The sequence below is a fragment of the Castor canadensis genome, chromosome 19 (genome assembly GCF_047511655.1).
Source record: "Castor canadensis chromosome 19, mCasCan1.hap1v2, whole genome shotgun sequence".
Taxonomy (NCBI): Eukaryota; Metazoa; Chordata; class Mammalia; order Rodentia; family Castoridae; genus Castor; species Castor canadensis.
This window is the reverse complement of record NC_133404.1, coordinates 29,738,677-29,759,490: the sequence shown is the minus strand read 5'-3', so window position 1 is coordinate 29,759,490 and position 20,814 is coordinate 29,738,677. Positions and strand designations below refer to the sequence as shown.

The 20,814-nt window shown below is 38.4% G+C and overlaps 1 protein-coding gene across 7 annotated transcripts in view; it reads left to right on the top strand.

Annotated features, from left to right (window-relative positions):
• The first annotated feature begins 160 nt into the window (after nucleotides 1-160).
• Asb7 (ankyrin repeat and SOCS box containing 7) overlaps nucleotides 161-20,814 on the top strand; it is a 46,479-nt gene continuing 25,825 nt past the window's right edge. For 3 of the 7 annotated variants that reach the window (XR_012443983.1, XM_020185629.2, XM_020185633.2), the window contains exons 1-5: nucleotides 162-660; nucleotides 835-919; nucleotides 1,743-1,832; nucleotides 6,873-6,966; nucleotides 9,390-9,651. Coding sequence is in view for 5 of the 7 variants with exons in the window: in XM_020185629.2 (XP_020041218.1) it covers nucleotides 9,441-9,651 (211 nt within the window). In the remaining 2 variants the exon portion in view is untranslated. Of the gene's footprint in view, nucleotides 661-779; nucleotides 920-1,742; nucleotides 1,833-6,872; nucleotides 6,967-7,861; nucleotides 7,954-9,389; nucleotides 9,652-13,929; nucleotides 17,624-20,814 lie in introns of those variants that run through there. The other 4 variants (XM_074061738.1, XM_074061737.1, XM_020185631.2 and 1 more) reach the window with 4 other exon arrangements.

Genomic DNA, 20,814 nt, shown 5'->3' with positions numbered 1-20,814 from the left:
AGTCCCAGCCCCGATCAACACGCCTCCTCTAACTGTCGCGAATCCGCAGGCAGCTTTACGGCACCAGGGGGTGGGGGCTGCTGGTGTAAAGAGAAGAGAAGGAAGCAAGCAACCAACCAACCAAGTTGCCCCCGCCCCCCACCCCCATCCACCCCGGACTTGGTTTACGGCTCCGGGCTCAGCCTCCAGTGCGGCCGCTGATTGGTTGCTGAAGGTTTGGTCCCATCCCAGTGACCCCAAAGTGCTGGAGGGAGGGGGCGGGGGTGGCCCAGTGCAAAGTGCATCCCGAAAGCCCCCTGTCCAGACACCCCGTTGCTAGCACTTCAGACCCTGTACGACTTAGGAGCTCACTGTCCCAAGACCTCCTGAGTCCCTTAGTAGCTGGAAGCTTCTGGCCCGGAACGCGACAGCCCCCTGCTCCGATCCCCTGGACCCGGACTATACCCCCCCCACCGAGCCTTCCCCAAGGCTGCCCGGCGACGGGGACCGCCAACCCCAGTCTGCTCGGCTGTTTGGATGCTCCACCGACTGGGGCCGTGAAGCACCGAGGAGGATCAGGAACCCCATGTCCGGCCCTGCCTGGGGTGTTTCTTCAATGGAGAAGTTGGTGAATGTGGCGGAGGCTGAAAGAAGGAAGAGAAGCAGCAGCTGAAGAGACAGGTAAAGTCAGTTACTTCCCCCGGGGAGAGGGGGCTGTGGGGGTGGGAAGGAGGACTCTCTGCTCTTGCCTGCCTGCCCGTGCCACTCTTCAGCCTTTTCCTTTGCCCACCCCCCGAAAGCCCTCTTCTGCTCGCCCCTGGAGCACTGCACCACTTACTGGTTTCTGGTGGCCAGGTTTGAACCTGCTGAAGGGGCTGCCCTCCCCCCGACCCCAGAGAAGCTGCAGCCAGAGTGCCTCTGACCAGCATCCTCTATAAAGGTAATGAGCCAGCCCTCCCCTCCCCCATTGTGTATTCCTGGCCCCTACCTCATTAAGCAATGCTTTATTTTCGGGATGGTTGCCTGGGAATGCACTTTTTGCTAGATCCCAGTTTCCTAGCAAAGACAAAAACACTGCCCAGGCCTGATCTTTAACATCTTAACAACTTCCCTACCCCAGAAGAGTATTTTTTCCCTTCCTGTTCAGTGTGTTTCCATGTTTTGCATTATCTTTTGATACATCGTGTCATTTACTCTGCTCTGAGGCTTTGAGACCTTTTTGTACCTCCCCCCCCTTTCTTACTCTCATAGGAATTCCTCAATTCCATATTAATTGCTTGTTAATTTTGAATGACTCTGCTTTTTAATTAAACCACAATTTACTGTTTTTTTCCATCTTACCACCTTTTCTCTACCTGCATCAAGAAATCATTTGAGTTACCTAACTAACAGTAGTTTGGTAGGGGAAGGTAAGTTAATGGCTTAATTTCATGAGTTTCAGAAAATAATTTGATGTTTTTTCCTGGTGAAGAGTGAACTGTTTGAAAGCAGTGTTAGCCAGTGAAGTATTTACCTACAGTTAAGTCTTTGGAGTATTGTGTGTGTAATAAATGTAGATGGGGCACTGCAATTGTTCTAAAGTAATAATATTTGCTGCACCTCAGGTATTCCAGGTGAATTTACAAAAATTTAAATAGTATCCTGTTAACAGTCATTTGAAAGTCAGGAATTTAAAAAAAACAAAGGAATATTTTGGTGTATTTAGATATCCTGGTCTTAGTTTTGGCAATTGTCATAAATAACTTTTTTTAAAACTCTTACAGAGAATTTGCTAGATTGAAATTCAAGCACCTAGCTCATGTGGTTACATTTCTGCTGCATATTCTGTTGGTGCCTCTGAACATGCATTAAAGGTAAGTTTAGGACATGAATGTAATACCTAAAGATGTGTACGCACAGACAGAAGAGTTAACTCAGAAAGCAGTCAAGTGAATGATTTTTTTTTTCTAACATCCACTAGCAAGAGTATAAAGTGACTTGTTAGCCTTAGTTATTTTAGTATCTCAGAATGTTTGGGGAATTTTTGGTATATAGAAGTGCTTAAATTAGAGAAGTTTTGACTACTTTGTTCCATTGGACTTTGTCTTCCACAAGAAGAAACCAACATCTCTACTGATTTTACTAATTCTCAAGACATAGCATAGTCTTGAGACCTGGAACTGTATGCCATGCAGAGAATGTGTTCTGAACGGGATTTAGAATTAGTATGCACCATGGCGACATGGTGGTGCATGCCTACAATCTCAGCACTCAGGAGATCGAGACAGGAGGTTCCTAAGGCAAGAGGATCAAGAGTTTGAGGACAGCACTGGCTATAAAAAAATAAAATAAAATAAAAAGAGCATCTAACGATAACTGTTCGTTGGTGAAAATTTAGGGCTGTCTGTGTGTGTGTGTGAAGGAATCAAGGGGGGTAATTGACCATTTCTGTAAAAACCAAGGCTGGAATCTGTAAAATCAAAGGCTACTTTTTATTATTTAAATATGGAAGTAAGCAGTGTGGTACCTCATAATTACTTTAGAACTTTTTTTAAAATGCTAAAATATTTGAGGTGTGTTTTAAAGATCAAAATGAAGTATTTTCCACTCAAGTCTTCTCTGTGAAACATTTTTGCTGCTTTAGAGTTAACCCTTGAATGTTGTAGAGTTCCTAGGTGAGGGACATTTTCATGTCATTGGCAAGGGGAAGGTAGGACCCTGTTATTAGTTAAACTTGTAAAGGGAGGACCTTGCTTTCCCCTGGATTTCAGCCAGTTCATTCTCATTGCTTAAATAATATTTCATGGGTCTACTCAGCTTTTAATAGTTTTTCTAAGACTAGGGAATATATATAAATTATTTCTGATAATTAACATGATTGAGAATATTTGGTCTAGATTATGCCAAACATTTAAGACATTTAATTTAGGTATTTACTCCACAACCTGGCCAGTTTAAAATTTTCAGTCTGGCAGTCAACATGGTGTTAATTCTATTTCCAGGCATTTGGTTTGGAAAAGACTCATCTGATTTATTTGGTAACCAAATAAAGAGATTTATAGTCACATAGGGAGAATAGTTGATGCTATTCAGTCATCTTTAGTATACTGTGGCCAGTACTTGTAATTTTTATACCTGAAGTGATGTCATTCACAATTACTTAACATTATGATACATACCATATCTCTTTATTTTGTTTATACTTAGCTTTGGTGATACCATCCCTAAAATGTCTAAATAAAGTCAGATGTAGTTTATATTATATCTACTACCTGACTTTCAGCCTTGTGTTTCACTCTCAATAGAATGTACTCCCTAGGTGTACTGTTCTTGCAGACTTTCTAGTAGTGACATATAAAGCTGCTAAGATTGTATTGGCCGCCTCATTTATAATATTTGTGACTTAAACTTTGAACTATGTCTGGATAAGTGAATTCTAAAATTTCCTCCATTACCTCATCTGCCTTTCATGAAAACATCTGAGTCTTAGGTAATAAATCCTTAAGTTAAACAGGGCTCAGTAATTTGAAGGAAATACAATACCCTTGTTTAAGAATGTAAACACTATGGTATGTTGGGCCATAGGCATTAAAATAATACTTCCACTTTATTTTGGGTGGCAGGCTCTTAATACAAGCAGAACCCATCATCATGCATGTCTACCAAGTTGTGTGCTTTGATTGGGCCATGTAGTGTTTCTGCGTCCATCTTCCTTCTTGGGCCTTGGAAGCCATTGGTGGATTCCCGCCCCCCCACCCTTAGAGCCAGTATCCTTGGAGTTGCTGGGTTTATTTCCTCACCATCTGTATCTTTCTTTATACTGCAAAAAAAAAAAAAAAAAAAACTGTTTTTGAGTCGCAATTCATTACCTTGTTTCTAGTTTGTGGGAAGTCAGAAAACACAGTTCTATTTTGTATTACTTAAAAAAAAAGTGTGAACTCTGTAGTGACAATAATATGTAAAATGCCATTAATGTCTAGTCTTATGCCAAAGCAAATCGAGGAAATATGGTCAGATTTGGTGAAGGCTATGTAATTTTGGACAGGTTTTAAATTCTGGACAGGTATAAGTAAATCTGTCACTACAGACTTTCTTTTAACTATGAAGTTTTGGGTTTAACTAAATGAAATTCTCTTGGCATCTGTATGGAAATAGAGTGATACAGTAATTTATCTTAGTTCCTAAATTTGTATTTTCTAATGTGGTCAACAGTATAAAGTTATGGAAGCCGACGTCATTTTCTTTTGATCCTATGCAGAGTGGAAAAGATGAATTAGCAAAATATAAACACACTTTACATTGGAGAATAAGTCTCATATAAAACTGATCCACATTAGGGAAGTGGTCGATTTTGGTACAGATTGCAAAGCTTCCTTATATTTCCTGACTGTGAAACCTCGAGTAGATTCTAAAGCTTGTATCCTCAGAGTGTCAGTAGTATCTGAGTCCACAAGTCATTAACTAAAGACAGCCTCACATCGAATGTGCATTATTTAGAAAATTGCCTCCTTGCCGCGTTCTCTGTGTTTTACAGGTGACTTCCATGAACCATCAGATTCTTAAACTTGCACTCCCAAAGGGGAAGTAGGCTGTTACCCATTCTCACCTGTGGACCTGTTTGATGGTTTTAATAGGCACCTTTACCACTGGATATTGCACTTGTCCTTGGGTTCCATTAAGTCTTTTTTCCCCCCTCTTTATTTATACACACTTGAGTAGCTGTGCTGTTGAAGGTGCAGCTCTTACAAAGTGACACCAAGTGAGCATTAATGACTCATCAGGTGCTTTACACTATTGGGGTACTTTGGTAGTAAGTCATTATCTTTCATAATTCAGTCCATGTGTGTATGCTTTTCTCTGTAAGATTGACAGGCTGGGTACATGCAGGGAGTGCATTTTTCGTTTAAAGTTGATTTATGGTACCTAGTAATATGAGAAAACATGTAGGATTTTTAAAAATTGATTTAAAAAAATTTTTAATTAAAAATTTTAAATTTTAAATGACTGTGCTGGGCACATGTCAAACATTCAGTCGACATTTATTTATCTGATTGAATTATTGAATGGAAGTATCCCAGGGTACTATTGTTCCTAGGTGTTTCTTGTGGGGAGAAGTAACCTAGTCACTTCATCTTTTAACATCCACCCTTCTCCAGATATTACTAATAAGTGCTGTTACATGTTCTGTACAACTCCCAGCTCTCATGTCCTCTTCCCCATCATGCCCAGCTGCCTCTATGGAAGTGATGATGGGTGTTTGGAAGCCAACAACCACCATAAGAGTTGTTGCAGGCTTAGACCCACATTTCCGTTTCTCTTGGGAGGCGGGGTTGCTGAGGACACACTTAGAAGTAAGGCGTCTGGTGATGCCCCTTGTTGACATGTGGATGGCTGTGAAGTGGAGAATACTAAACCATCATACAATACTGTGCCTGAATGTGCAGCTCATCGTGGAAAATACTGATCTGCATTTTAAAAAGAGTTTCTCTTAGCATAGTTTAGAAAAATTACAAAGAGTAATTGTACAGAATTCCATAGACTGAATATTTTATGTTAATATGTCCCTTCTTTTAAGGGATACTGTCTATACAGTTTTTTCTAATTCTAATTTTTAATTTTGTTTCTCTCCCTCTGTGCAGCCAGTTACTTACATCAATATGTACTCGGTGTTTATTTTGTACTTTGGGTTATAGTCCAGTATTGTTTGAAGTATTTCCTTGTACCATGTTTTACCATTGAGGGCTCTTTCAGTTGACTCTTTTGTCCCTGTGATATACCCATCCTTGTGTTTTTCTTAGAGCCTTTGAGTGCTTCCTTCCCTTCAAAGAGGCTCCAGGCTCATCTTGTGTTTCCTGCCTCAGTCTCAGAATCAAACATTCTGTAAGGATTGTTCTACATTATTCACTCTGCCTTGCAGGAGTTACTCTGATCATGTCGGCTTTATTTATTTAGAAATAATACTTTTTCAAATGCAAGTAGACAGTCATTGCCTTCCTTGGAGAATTTTATAAGGAAAAATAAGATGTAAAAAGGAAGACATAGACTATACTAATTTGCATTGGTTGAGAATTCAGTGTGCAGACAACAGCACCTACAACTGCCACTTTTCTGCTGTAGCCTGTCACGTTGGCAGGTGACCTGTCATTTCCTGGCCTGGGGGTTTAAGCAACAAAGGGTTTGGCATTCCCACCACACCATTCTTCCAATACATAATTCCAGCCCCGAATCTGTTGTGATGTATGGAAGTCACTTTTCATGTGTCCTCACCTGAGAAAGAGCTCTTTTCTTTTAGTTGTAGATGTTTTGTTTCTGAATTTCACTTGGGGAAGCTGGCCAAGTCTTGTTAATGTTTTACCTAGTTTGTTATATGCAAAAGGAATAGCAGTGTAAACCTTGACTTCATGCCTTATGGGCATATGATGAACCAGCACTGAAAGCTTCATCTCCTTTTGTCACAGATTACATTTGGCCCTGGGTACCTATTGTGTTGAAGACACACATATTCTCCTTTTCAGTCCTATTAAAAAGAGCAAGTGACAAATGGTGTCACTTCAAAAGTAATTCAAACAAAACAAGCCTGAAAATACATTGCTAGCAGAGGAAAAAGAAAGATCTCTGTTTGCATCCAAATCCATAATGGTGATTTACTGTTTTCTTCATTTACTCTTTTTAAACAAGTACATTTTGGGGAGAAAAATCCTAAAGGTAAGTCATATTTTATATGCCACCTTAGGGAGTATTATAAATAATAAGGTCAGTTTCTCTTAAGAGTTTATCTGAGCTTCTCTCTGTAGATTTGTTGTAAAGTGCTAAAATTTAAACTCATCAAAAATTAGACTGTGCAGGCAGCTTTGATTCCTTATTGTTGTGAGGGGATTTTCTCGTGATGGTTAAGAAGGCTCTTTGCCCTGCAGGCTGGACGCACTCAACGCTGTCCTCATGATGCTGTATGTGCACAATGGTTGTTAGGCAGCCCATACACCAGGAGAAGGGACACTCTTCCATCAGGTAAGATGACTCAGGCTTACCAGTCATCCATGCTATTTTGAGGGAAAACCCGTTTAGCTTTGACTTTTCTCCTTGAAATCAGCTAATACAGGGGTCTGGAGGTGTAGCTCACTGGTAGAGTGCATGCTTAGCATGAATAAGGCCTTGTATTCAATCCACAACTCCAAAAAAAAAGCAAAAAAAGAAATTTGGAAGAGATTATGAATTTTTCAAAACATAAATCAGGTAACGTATACTAAGTACAGCACTCACTAAAAGGAAACCTAGGTTTGTTCTGATATTCTTATGATCTTTTTCTTGCATAGCAGACCTCCTTAATGCCAAGATAATTCTCCCATTTAAAAACACTGTTAAAGATGATTGTCATGAATGTATAGTCATAGTTTCCATGAATTCCTTCTGATCTTCAACAATACTGAGAATATTCGAATACCTATCCTGAGAGGGGTGTGTGTGTGTGTGTGTGTGTGTGTGTGTGTGTGTGTGTGTGTGAAATTTCTAACACAAGAGACTTAATTTCAGTGAAGTAACTAAGTGAGAGAAGGGGAAAACCTCATTTATCAAGAGAACAAATTGTCACGAAATTTCTCATTTTTCAGTTTTTTTTGAGGAAATAACTATTTGTAACAGTAGTTTGATGTTTTTAAACTATCACTTAGTAGTAGTAGTATTTTGAGTATTTATTGACATCATTTTTCTGGGTATGAAACCACATCAGATATTTGTATTCTTAAGCTGTGATGATTCAGTTTACAGTAGGCTTAGTTTATTTGTGTACAGCCTATAACGCAAAGTAAATTATTATAGGTAGCAAAATTATCCTGAGATGTCTAACCTACATATGATAACAAATGTTTAAAAAGGGCTTTGTCAACGTAATTCCTTTTATTTTTAGAAATGGAAGCTACTGATTGAGAGATGGAATCTAATCTCTTCTTTCAAGTTAGCCCAATTTGAATGTCTTCTTGGAAGCTCATTGAAGTTTCTGTATGTACTTAAAAGCTTAAAACACACGCACGTAGTTTTTTGTGTGCACATTTTGACAGTGCAACACTTTGAACTTTTCCTGTTTGCAAAAGGGAGATCCATTTTTATATTGGTTTTGAGTACATATTTTTATGACTTAGAGATTACAGATTCTGTGAATTTCCTTTTCTTTTTTTTTTTTTTTGGTGGGGCTGGGATTTTGAACTCAGCTTCATGCTTGCAAAGTGGGCACTGTACCACTTGCACTACACCTCCAATCCATTTTGCTGTGATTATTTTGCAGATAGGGGTCTCATGAACTGTTTGCCTGGGCTGGCCTCAAACTAATATCCTTCCAATATCAGCCTCCCAAGTTGCTAGGATTACAGGCGTGAGCCATCAGCACCTGGCTTGTACTACTTTCCCTTTAAAATAATTTTATCATTTAGAAAATCAACAGGTTGTCTAGATTCTTAGTTTTAAAATATGTTGTATGTTGATCTTGGCTACTTTTAATATTTATAGAGAAAAACTACTAGAAACAGAAATTAGAAGAATGTTAGAGGACATGGAAGTTTAAAAATCATGTATCAAATAACCTAATGTGGAAATAACTGGTAGAAAAAAACAAATAGCCAAAAGGAAGAGAAATAGAATTCATTTTACTCTGATTTACCTAGCCAGTCTCCTTTTCCCCTCAGCCTTCCACACCTTGAGTTAAAAATAAGATATTGTTGAACTACAGAAGCAGCTTGAAGGTTTTTTCCTTTCCTTTTTAAATTTCTCCTAATTAAGTGTCTTTAGTCTTGATAGTATAATGGGTTGCTCATTTGGTGCTCCTTGTTTACTAACTCTGACCTGCATAAAGTTGTTGACTTAAATCTCCTCCATGGTGTACCATGTAAATAGACCTTTTTTTTTTTTTTTATCAGTACTCGGGCTTGAACTTGGGCCTACACCTTGAGCCACTCCACCAGCCCTTTTTTTGTGATGGGTTTTTTTGAGATAGGGTTTCATGAAAGGCTAGCTTCAAACTGCAATCCTCCTGATCTCTGCTTCCTGAGTAGCTAGGATTACAGGTGTGAGCCATGGTGCCTGGCTATAAATCAGACCTTTTAAGACCCTTTAGGTACCTGTCATTTTGTAGCTGCCTGATGTCACCTTCCATTTTACCAAACATAAAGATGTTATGTTCATAGATTGTTTGAGTTTTCAAAAGGTTACAGAAGAAATTTCTGTTCCAGGAGTTCAGGGGTTATGGCTGATTTTCTTAATCATTTCTCATCATAGCAAAATTGTTGAAAGTTTTGATCTTAAGAGATACTTATTAACCAGTAATACTGAACAGTTGTTGCTTGGGTAAGAGATTTAGCAAGTAGCCAGTTCTGTGATATTTAATGGCCACAGTATCAGCAGCCAAATATTCTAAATTTTCTATGTTCTGCCTTCCTTGAAAGGCTGATTCCTGTGACTTAATGAATCCTTTGTAAAAAGTGGACTCAGCTAGGATGTTACACCACCACTGTCGAAGGAACCCTGAACTCCAGGAAGAATTGCAGATTCAGGCAGCAGTGGCTGCCGGGGATGTTCACACAGTACGAAAGATGTTAGAGCAAGGCTATTCTCCAAATGGCCGAGATGCTAATGGCTGGACCCTGCTTCATTTCTCTGCAGCAAGAGGGAAGGAAAGATGTGTTCGAGTATTTCTGGAACATGGAGGTGAGTTACTAGCAGCAAACCTTTTTTTTTTCCCCAAGAAGAAACTTTAAATGAAATCATGTTTAGTTTAAAATGTGTATGTGTATGTATGTGATTTTTTAAAAATGCTTTTCTTTTAATATTCAGTGTTTTATCTCACCCTTTTATGACAATTTTTGTAAACAAAATGCTGAGTTTATATAAAAGATGAGTTTGGTAAATGGGCTTTTTCCCCTGCCTATATATGTCTAGCCAGGTTTCCCCAAGTTAGTTCAACTGAACACACTTCTTGGGGCCAGGTAGTTACTTCTGATTCTTCTAGAAGCAGAAGTAGTTGTGGCTCCTGCAACTTGAGACTTGCACAAGTTTCCCCTACTTGTAATTGCTCAAGCAGAGGGACCTAGGACAGGTCCCCTTTAAACATCTTGGCCATAATGATCCCTTACAATTTGACTTAACCTCTCTTTTTATTCTGGATGCTTTCTTTTATTATTGTTGTTTCAGAGTACTTGCCTTTTCCAGAACTGCACATGGCTTCTAGGTATTGTACAAAAAGATTGGTTATTTGAGGTCTAGTTTTGGATGAATAAATAAATGTAGTTGGAACTACGTTTGACATTCTAATCTTTTTTTTCAAAAACTGTCAATTACTTCCTTAAGGTTTTTTAACTAATAGTTACCCCAGACCAGTTTACTTTTCCTCAAGTTGAACTTCAACTTATTTTCTTAAAGATGAATTACATCTAGTTTATCATTTATACCTCCATTATCTCTATAAATTGTGGTGTAAAGCAGCTTGGTTGGTACTTAAGTTACACATGTACCATTTTAGGGCTGAATTGGTCATTAGCAACTATTGCATTTCATTCGTAGGGTGTGTTTTGTTACAAGACCAACCAATCTTGCTTATGTTCTGAAGGTAGAAAAATGTTAGAATTCCCACAGTTCTTATGAGGATCATGTGTATTACATAAACACAGAGGTTATGGGCATGAGCTAATTGCAAGATGAGACCAAACCTGAGACTAGGAATAGTCACGTCCCAGAGGCCTGGAAATGGGAGTTATATGCCTGGCTGTCGGCAGGACCAGAGAAGCACTGGCCTGTGCTGACTTTGTAGCTGTCTTTCCAAGTCATTTCCCCTTACAAGTTGAAAACCTCAGTTCTGAACTTAATTAAGGAGAAATGTAAATGAAATACTAGGTGAAAGATCTAAGGAAAAAACAAAAGGTGAGTGTAGGATCAGAACACTTCAAACTGCGGCAGTACTTAGAAAATTCAGACCAAGATGAAGACTCATTTTTTTATTGTATCTAGTCCTGTTACTTTCTATTCTGTCAGCCTCACTTAAAAATATCAATTAAAAAGAAAAAGTTCAAATATTAATACATTTAATGCATGATTATTATCTTCTGAAAACAAATAAAGCATGTCTTCAAATAAATTGCTGATAAAGCCCAGGTCCCATTTGATCAGCACCCAGTCCTTGTTTGCATGCCCTTGTCCAGAAACCAATGAGGAGTGTAAAAGGGAAAAATGTTCCCTCCCTCCTCCCTTTTTCCTTCTCTGTCTCTGTCTCTCTCTTTCTTTCTCTCTCTCTGTGTGTGTGTGTGTGTGTGTGTGTGTGTGTGTGTGTGTGTGTGTGCATCTTCATTGACATAATTCACAGGCTGGGGGCATAGTTCACTGATAACATGCTTAATGTGTGAGGCCCTGGGTTTGAGCCCCAGAACCACAAAAAAAAAAAAAAAAAGTAAACTCCATAGCACTCTACACTTCACTCATTTAAAGTGTACCCTGTGATGTCTTTTAGTATATTCATAGAGTTGGGCATTCATCACCATAGTCAATTTTAGAATATTGTCACTACTCCAGAAGGAAACCTAACATGAGTTCTATATTAATACACACAGGTTTACTCTGTTCTTTTCAATGCAGTGTTTATTAATGTGAACATACTATCATTTGTTTTTCCATTCTGTATCTTTTTCTTTTTGGCTTTTGAGAAAGCATGAAATTTCCTTAGCAGGAGATTTTATTTTTTGAAACAGTGATAAATGCATACATGGTTAAAACTAGATTAAACAGTACACTGGACTGTGTACTGTCCAGTGGAGGAAGTGGCTAGTCTTCAATTCCAGTCCTGTGATCTTCCCAGTGGTTGCTTCTCGCTCTGGTGTCTGGTTCCTACAGAAATAGCTTGTGCCCATAGGTGTCAACATTTCTCCACGCTCTTCCTTCTAGCCTGCACCCCTTTTTAATATTCTGTACCTTGATTTTTGTCATGTAACAGCTTCATGATAATTCCCTGTTGTTGTATAACTCTATATCAGATTACATTGTACAGAGGTTGTTTATTTATAATTAACTCCTATTTTGGGGCATTTTAAATTGTTCGTTTTCTTGCCAGGAACAGTTTACAGGGAAAGTCCTGTGTGCGAGTCTCTCCCTGGAAGTGCATTTGCCAAGTCAAAAAAAGTTTTAGGGATATTGACAGAATTGTTCCCCAAAGAGGTTGTAATGCTTACACGACCAGGTGGAGTAGTGCCGCAGATGGGTACATGTTTTGCTCTTTCCTATATGACGTGTGTGCCTCTTTTTTTTTTCCCCAAAAATGACATAGGGAAAAGAAAATGACCTGATAAGTACATCACAAGGGTGGGCTTGTCTTTTTTCTTACTGACTTGTAGGACTCGCTCATCTGTCCTCCTTTCTTCGTTATATGTTGGAACGATGTTGTTCTTGATGATACTGCTTTCAAGAGTGGAAGTCTACATTTTAATGAGGTGAATTAAGTTTTTCTTTGGCCTTCTGGTTTGTGCCTTTTCTAGTTTAGGAAGTACATCATACTACAGAGTCATTATTTGCCTGTGTTTTCTTCTTAAAAGTTTTGTGGCATTTCAATCTTTGCACTGTGCAGAATCATTTTCTGTAAAATAGGAGGTGTGCACCTTTTCTCCCTTTAAGACAACCTACACTATCCCTTTTTCCTTCACTGTGATGACTGCTGCTTGGTCAGAGAGAAAGGTCTTACTTATGTGTGGTTCTACTTCTGAGTTCTTACTTAGGGTCCCAGGGGCTCTAAGGTATTGTTTTAATTATTGTTACTCTAAAACAACTTCTGGTGTCTTTCTAAAGCAACAGAATACTCGGAGAAACTTTTCATTTCTTATTATATTACATGTTTTATTGTTTCCCTTTACCTGATAGAGTAAGACATGCAGATGGTATTTTTCCTAGCACATTGTGAGTCAGTTTGGAAGAGTTAGCAGGAGAGGCTGCCCACCCTCTCCATGGCCACATGTGGTATCTTGACATATTCTGTACTTGGTATAGTCCTGGCTTCTGATTGCTGGACCAGTGTGCCCAACAGCACAGCATGAGCTGCCCTCCTCCCCGTTTTTCTCAGTAAATGGCACCAGTGGCCCCTAAGACTGTTGTGCCAGAAGTCTGGAAGCCGTTTTGGACACCTCGTCCCTGATACGACCAATTGACAAGTCCTGCTGTTTCTGCCTCATAAATGACTGCCCCACTCTTAGGCATGAAACCTGGTTCCTTACCAGAACTATCAGGTTGTTCTTCTTCATCTTCACATTGTCTTGCCCCCGCCCCTGCCTGCTCCAGCCAGTCTCCAAATAGTGGGACCTATTACAAATGAAAATTAAAATATTTTCTTTTCAAAATTCATCAGTGGTTTCTATTGAGGATAACATTCCAAGTCCTTCATGTGATCTGTGTGCAGTGTCTGGCTCTCCTTACTTTTCTGGCTCAGCTTTCAGCAGAAGTTCCTCTGCTGTTGCTGAACTCGGGGGCTTTGTCCACATAAGTCACTCTTACACTCTCCCCTCCCTGTTTCTTCTTCAAATATCACCTGCCACTTTCTCAGTGAAATCTTCTCTTGCCATGTAGATTAGGTCAGATGAGAGCCTCATTTATGTCCCTGTTACATGACACTGCTGGTCCCTACATGATGTTACCCCTCTGTTAGGTGAGATATTTCCCTGGCCCTTTTATTTATTTATTTATTTATTTTTAATTTTTATTTTCTTCATATGTGCATACAATGTTTGGGTCATTTTTCCCCTCTTCCCCCACCCCCTCCCTTACCTCCTTGCCCCCTCCTCTCCCCCCTACCCCCTCACTACCTGGCAGAAACTATTTTGCCCTTATCTCTTAATTTTGTTGAAGAGAGAGTATAAGCAATAATAGAAAGGACCAAGGGTTTTTGCTAGTTTAGATAAGGATAGCTATACAGGAAGTTGACTCACATTGATTTCCTGTGCATGTGTGTTGCCTTCTAAGTTAATTCTTCTTGAACTAACCTTTTCTCTAGTTCCTGGTCCCCTTCTCCTATTGGCCTCAGTTGCTTTAAAGTATCTGCTTTAGTTTCTCTGCATTGAGGGCAACAAATGCTAGCTAATTTTTTAGGTGTCTTACCTGTCCTCACCCCTCCCTTGTGTGCTCTCGCTTTTATCATGTGATCAAAGTCCAATCCCCTTGTGTTTGCCCTTGATCTAATGTCCGCATATGAGGGAGAACATACGATTTTTGGTCTTTTGGTCCTCCCTGGCCCTTTTAATTGCAGCACCTATCACAAACAATAATCGTTAAGCTTTCTGTTCTATGTCTGTATCTCTAATTAGTCTGAAGCTTCATGAGGGTAGAACTCATACCTGTTTTGCTCCCAATGAGAAAGAGAAAACAGTGCCAGTTATTTAAGATAAGGTGATAGTTAGATAAGGCTGATTTTTTTTTAATCCAGAAATATTGATTGAAAATGGGTTAGCCTTTTGTTAGGATTAGAAAGCTGCATGAATCCATCACACCTGCTCTTTTCAAAATCATGAAATAGGGGAAAATGAGGCATAATTCAAGCAGTAGAACACCTGCCTCACAAGTGTAAGACCCTGGGTTCAAACCCCAGTATAAACTCCTACCTCTACTCCTCCCCCCAAAAAAGTTAATTGTGATTGAGCTACATCCAATAATTTAGTCCAGGGAAGTTAGTGAGCTGTCAAAACACTCAGTAGGTAGGAATGGGAAAAACAGATTTGTGTTTCAGAAAGTTCTCTGGTCATAGTATGTGAACATATCAGAAGGCAAGACCTAAGGCAAGCAGCACAGGTGAGAGCTGGGGTTGGAATGAAAGAATCAGGAGTAACTGAGGTGTTTTGGCCTGGGAACCAGGAAGAAATGGTTATGAAATGGTGAAGATGAGCAGAGAAGCAGGGGACAGTTAGCCAGATGGACTTTGACAGGGCAGGATGTTTAGAAACTCTTCATACAGCCAGAAGTTGTTCAGCTGAAGGAGCACCTTTTACCAAGTTTAGTCTGTGTACCTCACAATAAAACCCCTGACAGTGGCCACACAGAACAAGCAAGGGTCGGAGCCAAGATGCTGCCCAGAATCAAGAGTCTATGGGAGTGGACTTTTCCTCTCAACGCAGAAGTAAGCCTGGTGGAGAACAGCTTTGATACTGCTGTGGGGTAAATGCAGTTCTGTTGAACGAATTTGAGTTGGATCACTGGTACTGCCAGCATTCCAAAAGGAGAAGAATAGACTCTCCAGTTGAGTCTAAACATTGTGTTATCCATAGCACAGGAGGCCTCTTCAGTTTCAGCAAACTTAGATAAATTCAATTCCTTAGTCACACTGGCCATATTTTAAGTATGCAATAGCTACATGTGACCAGACAGCAGAGGCATAAAACTGGCCTGCACAAATAAACAATACTTTGCTGCCTTTTAAAAATCCTGCTTCAAAATAATGAAAACTTAAAAGTTTGTATTTCCAAAAACATTTGAAATTTTCAACACAAATGGAGTGTACTTAATAGTACCTTTGTATTATTCTGGTAATCTTTCTGACCAGGTTAGTGTGCGGTTGGTATTGTAAGGGAGGATTCTATTACAAGGGTAGGAATTATAAGAAACCCATTATATCATTTTTCATTTTCCAGTTTTGAATCTTTCTAAAAATTCCAACATTTGGAATCTTGGGCGTTTTAAGAAAATAACATGAGACTGTATCTTAGTACATTTGTTCATTCTTAGATTCAGTGCTTTTGCAAATTGGCCTGGAGGGCATTTGACTGAAGCTCTGGAAGTGAGGTACATAGAGCAGATTCCCAGAGGAACGTGGGAAAAGCATCTCAGATCCCCTCTCAGTGAAGGGGTAAAAAACAATCCTCTGGGTGAAACGTGAAAATAATAAGAAAGATAAGGGAGTAATCAAAGAAACCTTTGGGAGAATGGTGAGAACTATTTTTAGCTTTCAAAAATGAAAGGCTTTGCAAATGATAGTCCCATGCGTCGTGAAACAAGCACATTGATGGAAATTGGTGAGAACACCTTTGGAAAACAGTTTGGTAGTATGCATTAAGGCCTTAAAAATGGTGGATAGCCAGGCACCGGTGGCTCATGCCTGGAAGTCTAGCTACTTGGGAGGCTGAGATCAGCAGGATCTTGGTTAAAGGCCAGCCGCAGGCAAATAGTTCTTGAGACTCCGTCTCCAACATTACCAGAGCAAAATTCCCTCCGGCTGTGACTCTAGCAATAGCGTGCCTGCTTTACAAGCACAAAGCCCTGAGTTCAAACCCCAGTCTCACCACCTCCAACAACAAAATGGTAGATATTTTTGTGCAATAAATCTAATTTTATTAATTTAAATTAAGTGAATTTTATGAATTTATCCCAAGGAGACAGTCTTAAAAGCAGAAATGTTTTTTGTATAAAAATACATAATTTGAAAAATAAGAGGCATTCTCAGTGCCCCCATACACGGAAAGGGTTAAGTAATTAGATATTATAATTATGTATCTTTTTTTCAAAATAAATGTATAGAAGAAAAGCTGAATGTCATCACAGTTGATAGTAGTTAGTAGAGAATACTGTTTTGTCCTTTGAATGGTTTTGCCACAAATAATTCAGATGTATTTTGTTGACTCATTTATATTTTAAAAGGCATAACTATTATGAACTTACATAAAGATGTAATATGTATGACAATAATAGAACAGGAAAGAAAGGAAATAGTACTATATTGAAGTAGTTTCCATATACTACTAGAATTAAATTGAAAATAAAAACAGGAATGAAATAATAAAGAGGAAACATCAGTAAAATTGAAGGTGGGAAAATGATCAGAAAAATTAATAGAACTAAACAAAAACTGTTTCTTTGAAAAGCTAAATAATATCAATACATCTCTAGCTAGATGATGGAGAAAATGAGAGAAGATAGGACAAATTTTAAGAATAGAAGAAGAGACATTACTACAGATCCTATTGACATTGAAAAGATAAAGAATACGATTGGTACTTTTACACCTTTTAGAAGATTCATATTCCTTAAAAGACAAATTGCCAAAACTGATCCAAGGAAAGAGCAGAACAAAATATTACAGCCAAATATCAATTTAAGAAATAATTTAGTTCATAAGACTTTCCATGAAGAACGCTTTAGGCCCAGCTGGCTTCTCCATTGAATTATTTTAAGTATTAAAGGACCAAGTAATAATCCTATATAGACTCAAAGTGAAGAAAGGAACACTTCCTAACTTGCTGTATAGGCTTGCATTACCCTTCTATGAAACAAAATACATATGAAGAAAAGAAAACTATGGACCAGTACCCTTTGTGACAACAGTTAGAAAAGTTCTTAACTAAATACATGTAAATCAAATCCATCAGGATATAAAAAGGGATATTCCATTATGGCCCAGTAGTATTTATCCCAGGAATTCACTGTTTAACCTCCAGAAATGATAGTATAATTTACTGTGTTAATAGAATAAAAGGTAAGTACCAAATGATGATTTCAGTAGATGCATAAAATGCCTGTGACAACACTAAGTACTCATTCAGGGTGAAGACTGAGCAAACCAGAAGGTAACTTCTGAACCTAAGGAAAGCATTTATGAAACCTGCAGCTTTCTTTGTACTCAGTGATGAACTCATGAATGTTGCCCTCTAAGATCAAGAACAAGGCAAGGGTATGTGCTTTTGCCATTTTTATTCATCATTCTCTTTTATTCAACATTGTAGTAAGAGCAGAACAATAAAGTGGAAAAGAAGACCTAAAACTGCCTTAATCGCACATGTAAAAAATCATAGCACTCTACAGATTGTACTAGAATTAAAATGTGAATTTAGCTAGATTACAGGTCAGTATTACAAACTAAATTTTTCTTATCTGTTAACATTTGGAAAGAGAAATTTTAGCTCATTATAATAGCAACAAAATTAAATCTTTTTTAATAATAAATTTAATGAAAGAAGTACACAGCATATATACTAAATCATTGCCAAGAGGAACTGTCAATAAATGGAGAAATATTCCATGTCCATTCTTTGGAAGAATCAGCGCATGGATCATCTTGGGGAAATTGCCATCTTTAGAGTCAGTGAAGTTTTAGTCAGAATTCCAGAGGCTTGTCTGAAGAAATTGTCAAGCTGATGCTAATAATATACTTGAGCCACACCCCCAGCCCTTTTTTGCTTCAGTTATTTTTTGGGTAGGTCTCCCATTTTTGTCTGGGACTGGCCTCATAGTATCACCATCCTTCTACTTATGCCTCCCATAGCTGAGATTACAAGTGTGAGCCACCAGGCCCAGCTTAGCCAAAATAATTTTTTAAAAGGTTGGGGACTTACACTACCTGCTATCAAAACATACTCTAAAGCTTCAATAATTAAGGCATTCTGGTATGGGTATATCTTTTTTTTCTTTTCTTTTTTTTTTTTTTTTTTTTTGTGGTACTGAGTATTGTGCCTGGTACTGTTCATGCCAGGCAAGCATTTTGCTGCTGAGTCCTTGGTATTTACCAAGCCCTTTGGTATTTTAGGACAGGGTCTTGCTATCTACCCCAGGTTAGCCTCAAACTCATGATCCTCTTGCCTTCATCTCGTGGGTGCTGGGTTTGCAAGTGTGTGCTACCATGCACACTTGGAAAGACTTAGATTGGTGGAACAAAACAGTTCAGAAATAGAGGTACACTTACATCATAAACTGGTTTTCAGCAAAGACACCAGGGTAAATCATTGGGGAAAGATAGACTTTTAAACAAATTGTGCTAGAGCAAGTAGACATCTGTATGGTCTTTACATCATACACGGAAATTAGCAGTAGATCTTTGACCTAAGCGTAAGAGTTTAAAGTGTAAAACTCCTACAAAAAAGCAGGTATCTTTGTGATAGTGTATTGGGCAAAAGTTTTTTAAAGCCTTAAAAAAAATAAATCAGTAAAAGAAGAAAATGATAATAGATTAAATCAAAATACCTCTAAAATACTATATAAAGTGAAAAGGCAAGCAACAGGCGAGGAGAAAATATTTACAGAGCATATTTGAGAAAGGGCTTAGAGGGAGAATATATAAGGAATTTTTATAATTCATTGAGATACCGTAAAAAAAATTGATGAATGATGTGAGCAGTTAATTCACAAAAGAAAGTCTAGGAATAAGCCCAGTATTACTAGTTATGTGGAAAATGTAAATTAAAAGCATAATAAGCTACCATTCACTCTCTTAATGGGTAAAATTAAAAGTAACAATGATGCCAAGTTGTGGAACAAGTGGAACTCCCATGGATTCCCATTGCTGAGAATGTAGAATATTTAGTCATTCTGTCAACTTGGCAGTATCTTATAAAGTTAGATGCACATTTCACATATGACCAACAGTTTTCTATGAGGTATTTACTTAGGTGAACTGAAAACATAAACCCACGTACACACTTGCACATGAATGTACATGGTAGTATCATTCAGACAGCCACAAATTGAGAATAACTCATGTCCACCTGCATATAAATACAAATAAAAGTTTTCATGTTGCTCATACTTTGGAATGCTATTCAGCAATGCAAAGGAATGAATTGTTGGGACAGCAGCACGGATGATTTCAAGAATGTGATGCTAAGTGAAGTAAGTCAGACAGAGGTTTGCATACAGCCCTTTATCTTTACAGATAGTGGTGCTCTTGGGCTCAAGAGTCTGGGCAGGGAGCTGACTGTGAAACGGCACAGAGAAACTTTTTGAGGCATTCGAAATGTGTATTTCTACTATAATTGTGGTTATGTGACTGTGTGTCTCTGCAGTCTCAGCACCCAGCAATTTATGTACTTAACAGAAGTGAGGTTTTATTTCAACACAGTAAAGCTTTTGAAAAAAGAAACGCTCATCACAGGAATGTTTATTTTTATTTCACCATGAAGTTTTTTCAGTAGACAGAATAACAAGTTTGGTGGGGTTATCTTAGACCAAGTGTTTAGGGAAGGTGAAGGGACACATGAGCAACATAGATGAAGTAAGTAACTCCAGTCAACAAAGTTGACTTTGCATGTGCTTTATTCACTTCTTGCTGAACTACTTCTAAGTGTTTTGTACTTTCTATCGCTGTTAGGAATTAGATCTTTTTCTTATCCTATTGCATTGGCTAATAGAAATCCTGAATTTAAGTTTTGCTTACATCTTCATATGCCTTGTATGATCGCATTTGCCATCAGTTTCTTGAGGAAAAGTAACGACAAATTCTGTACATTGTTACCTTACAGCTCTTCATTCCCTGCCTTGTTCACAGGTTGACTCAGTTAATTCATTGGAATAATTTTTGCTAAGACCAATGAGATCATTGCTGTGCATTAATCTGTATTTTTCCTTAGCTTAGTATAGCACCAAAGTGTAAGTAGAACCTAAAAAAGACCTTCAGTGGAAACCAAATATGCAAGTACAATTTCATGTAACACAATTTTAATTTACTGTCAAATAGAACAGTTGTAACATTTATCATTCTATTTGAATTGGAGGGGGTCTTAGCTTCCCTGCCTGTCTTCACTTAGTCTACTTCAGATAAGCGAGGTCTGTGAAACACTTGGGAGCGCAGCCCCAGCTGTCAGTGTGACCAGTTCATGCTCCTGCCTTTCCTGCAGATGGCAGCAAGATGCTTTGCTGTAGTCTTGCCTGCCTTTTAAAAGTTTACATAGTAAATAGGTACTGGATGTGTTCTTTTAGTTAAGACTAATGCAGACAGGACTCCTTTACTTCTCTAAATAGATAAAAGCAGCATTGCCTTTGTGTACTGCCACTTCATATAAATGTTTTGAGAAATTCAAATGATAGATTACCTTAAATATGTTACTTTTTATGGACTGTTATGGACTGTGTTAGCAACTCCTGAACTGAAAT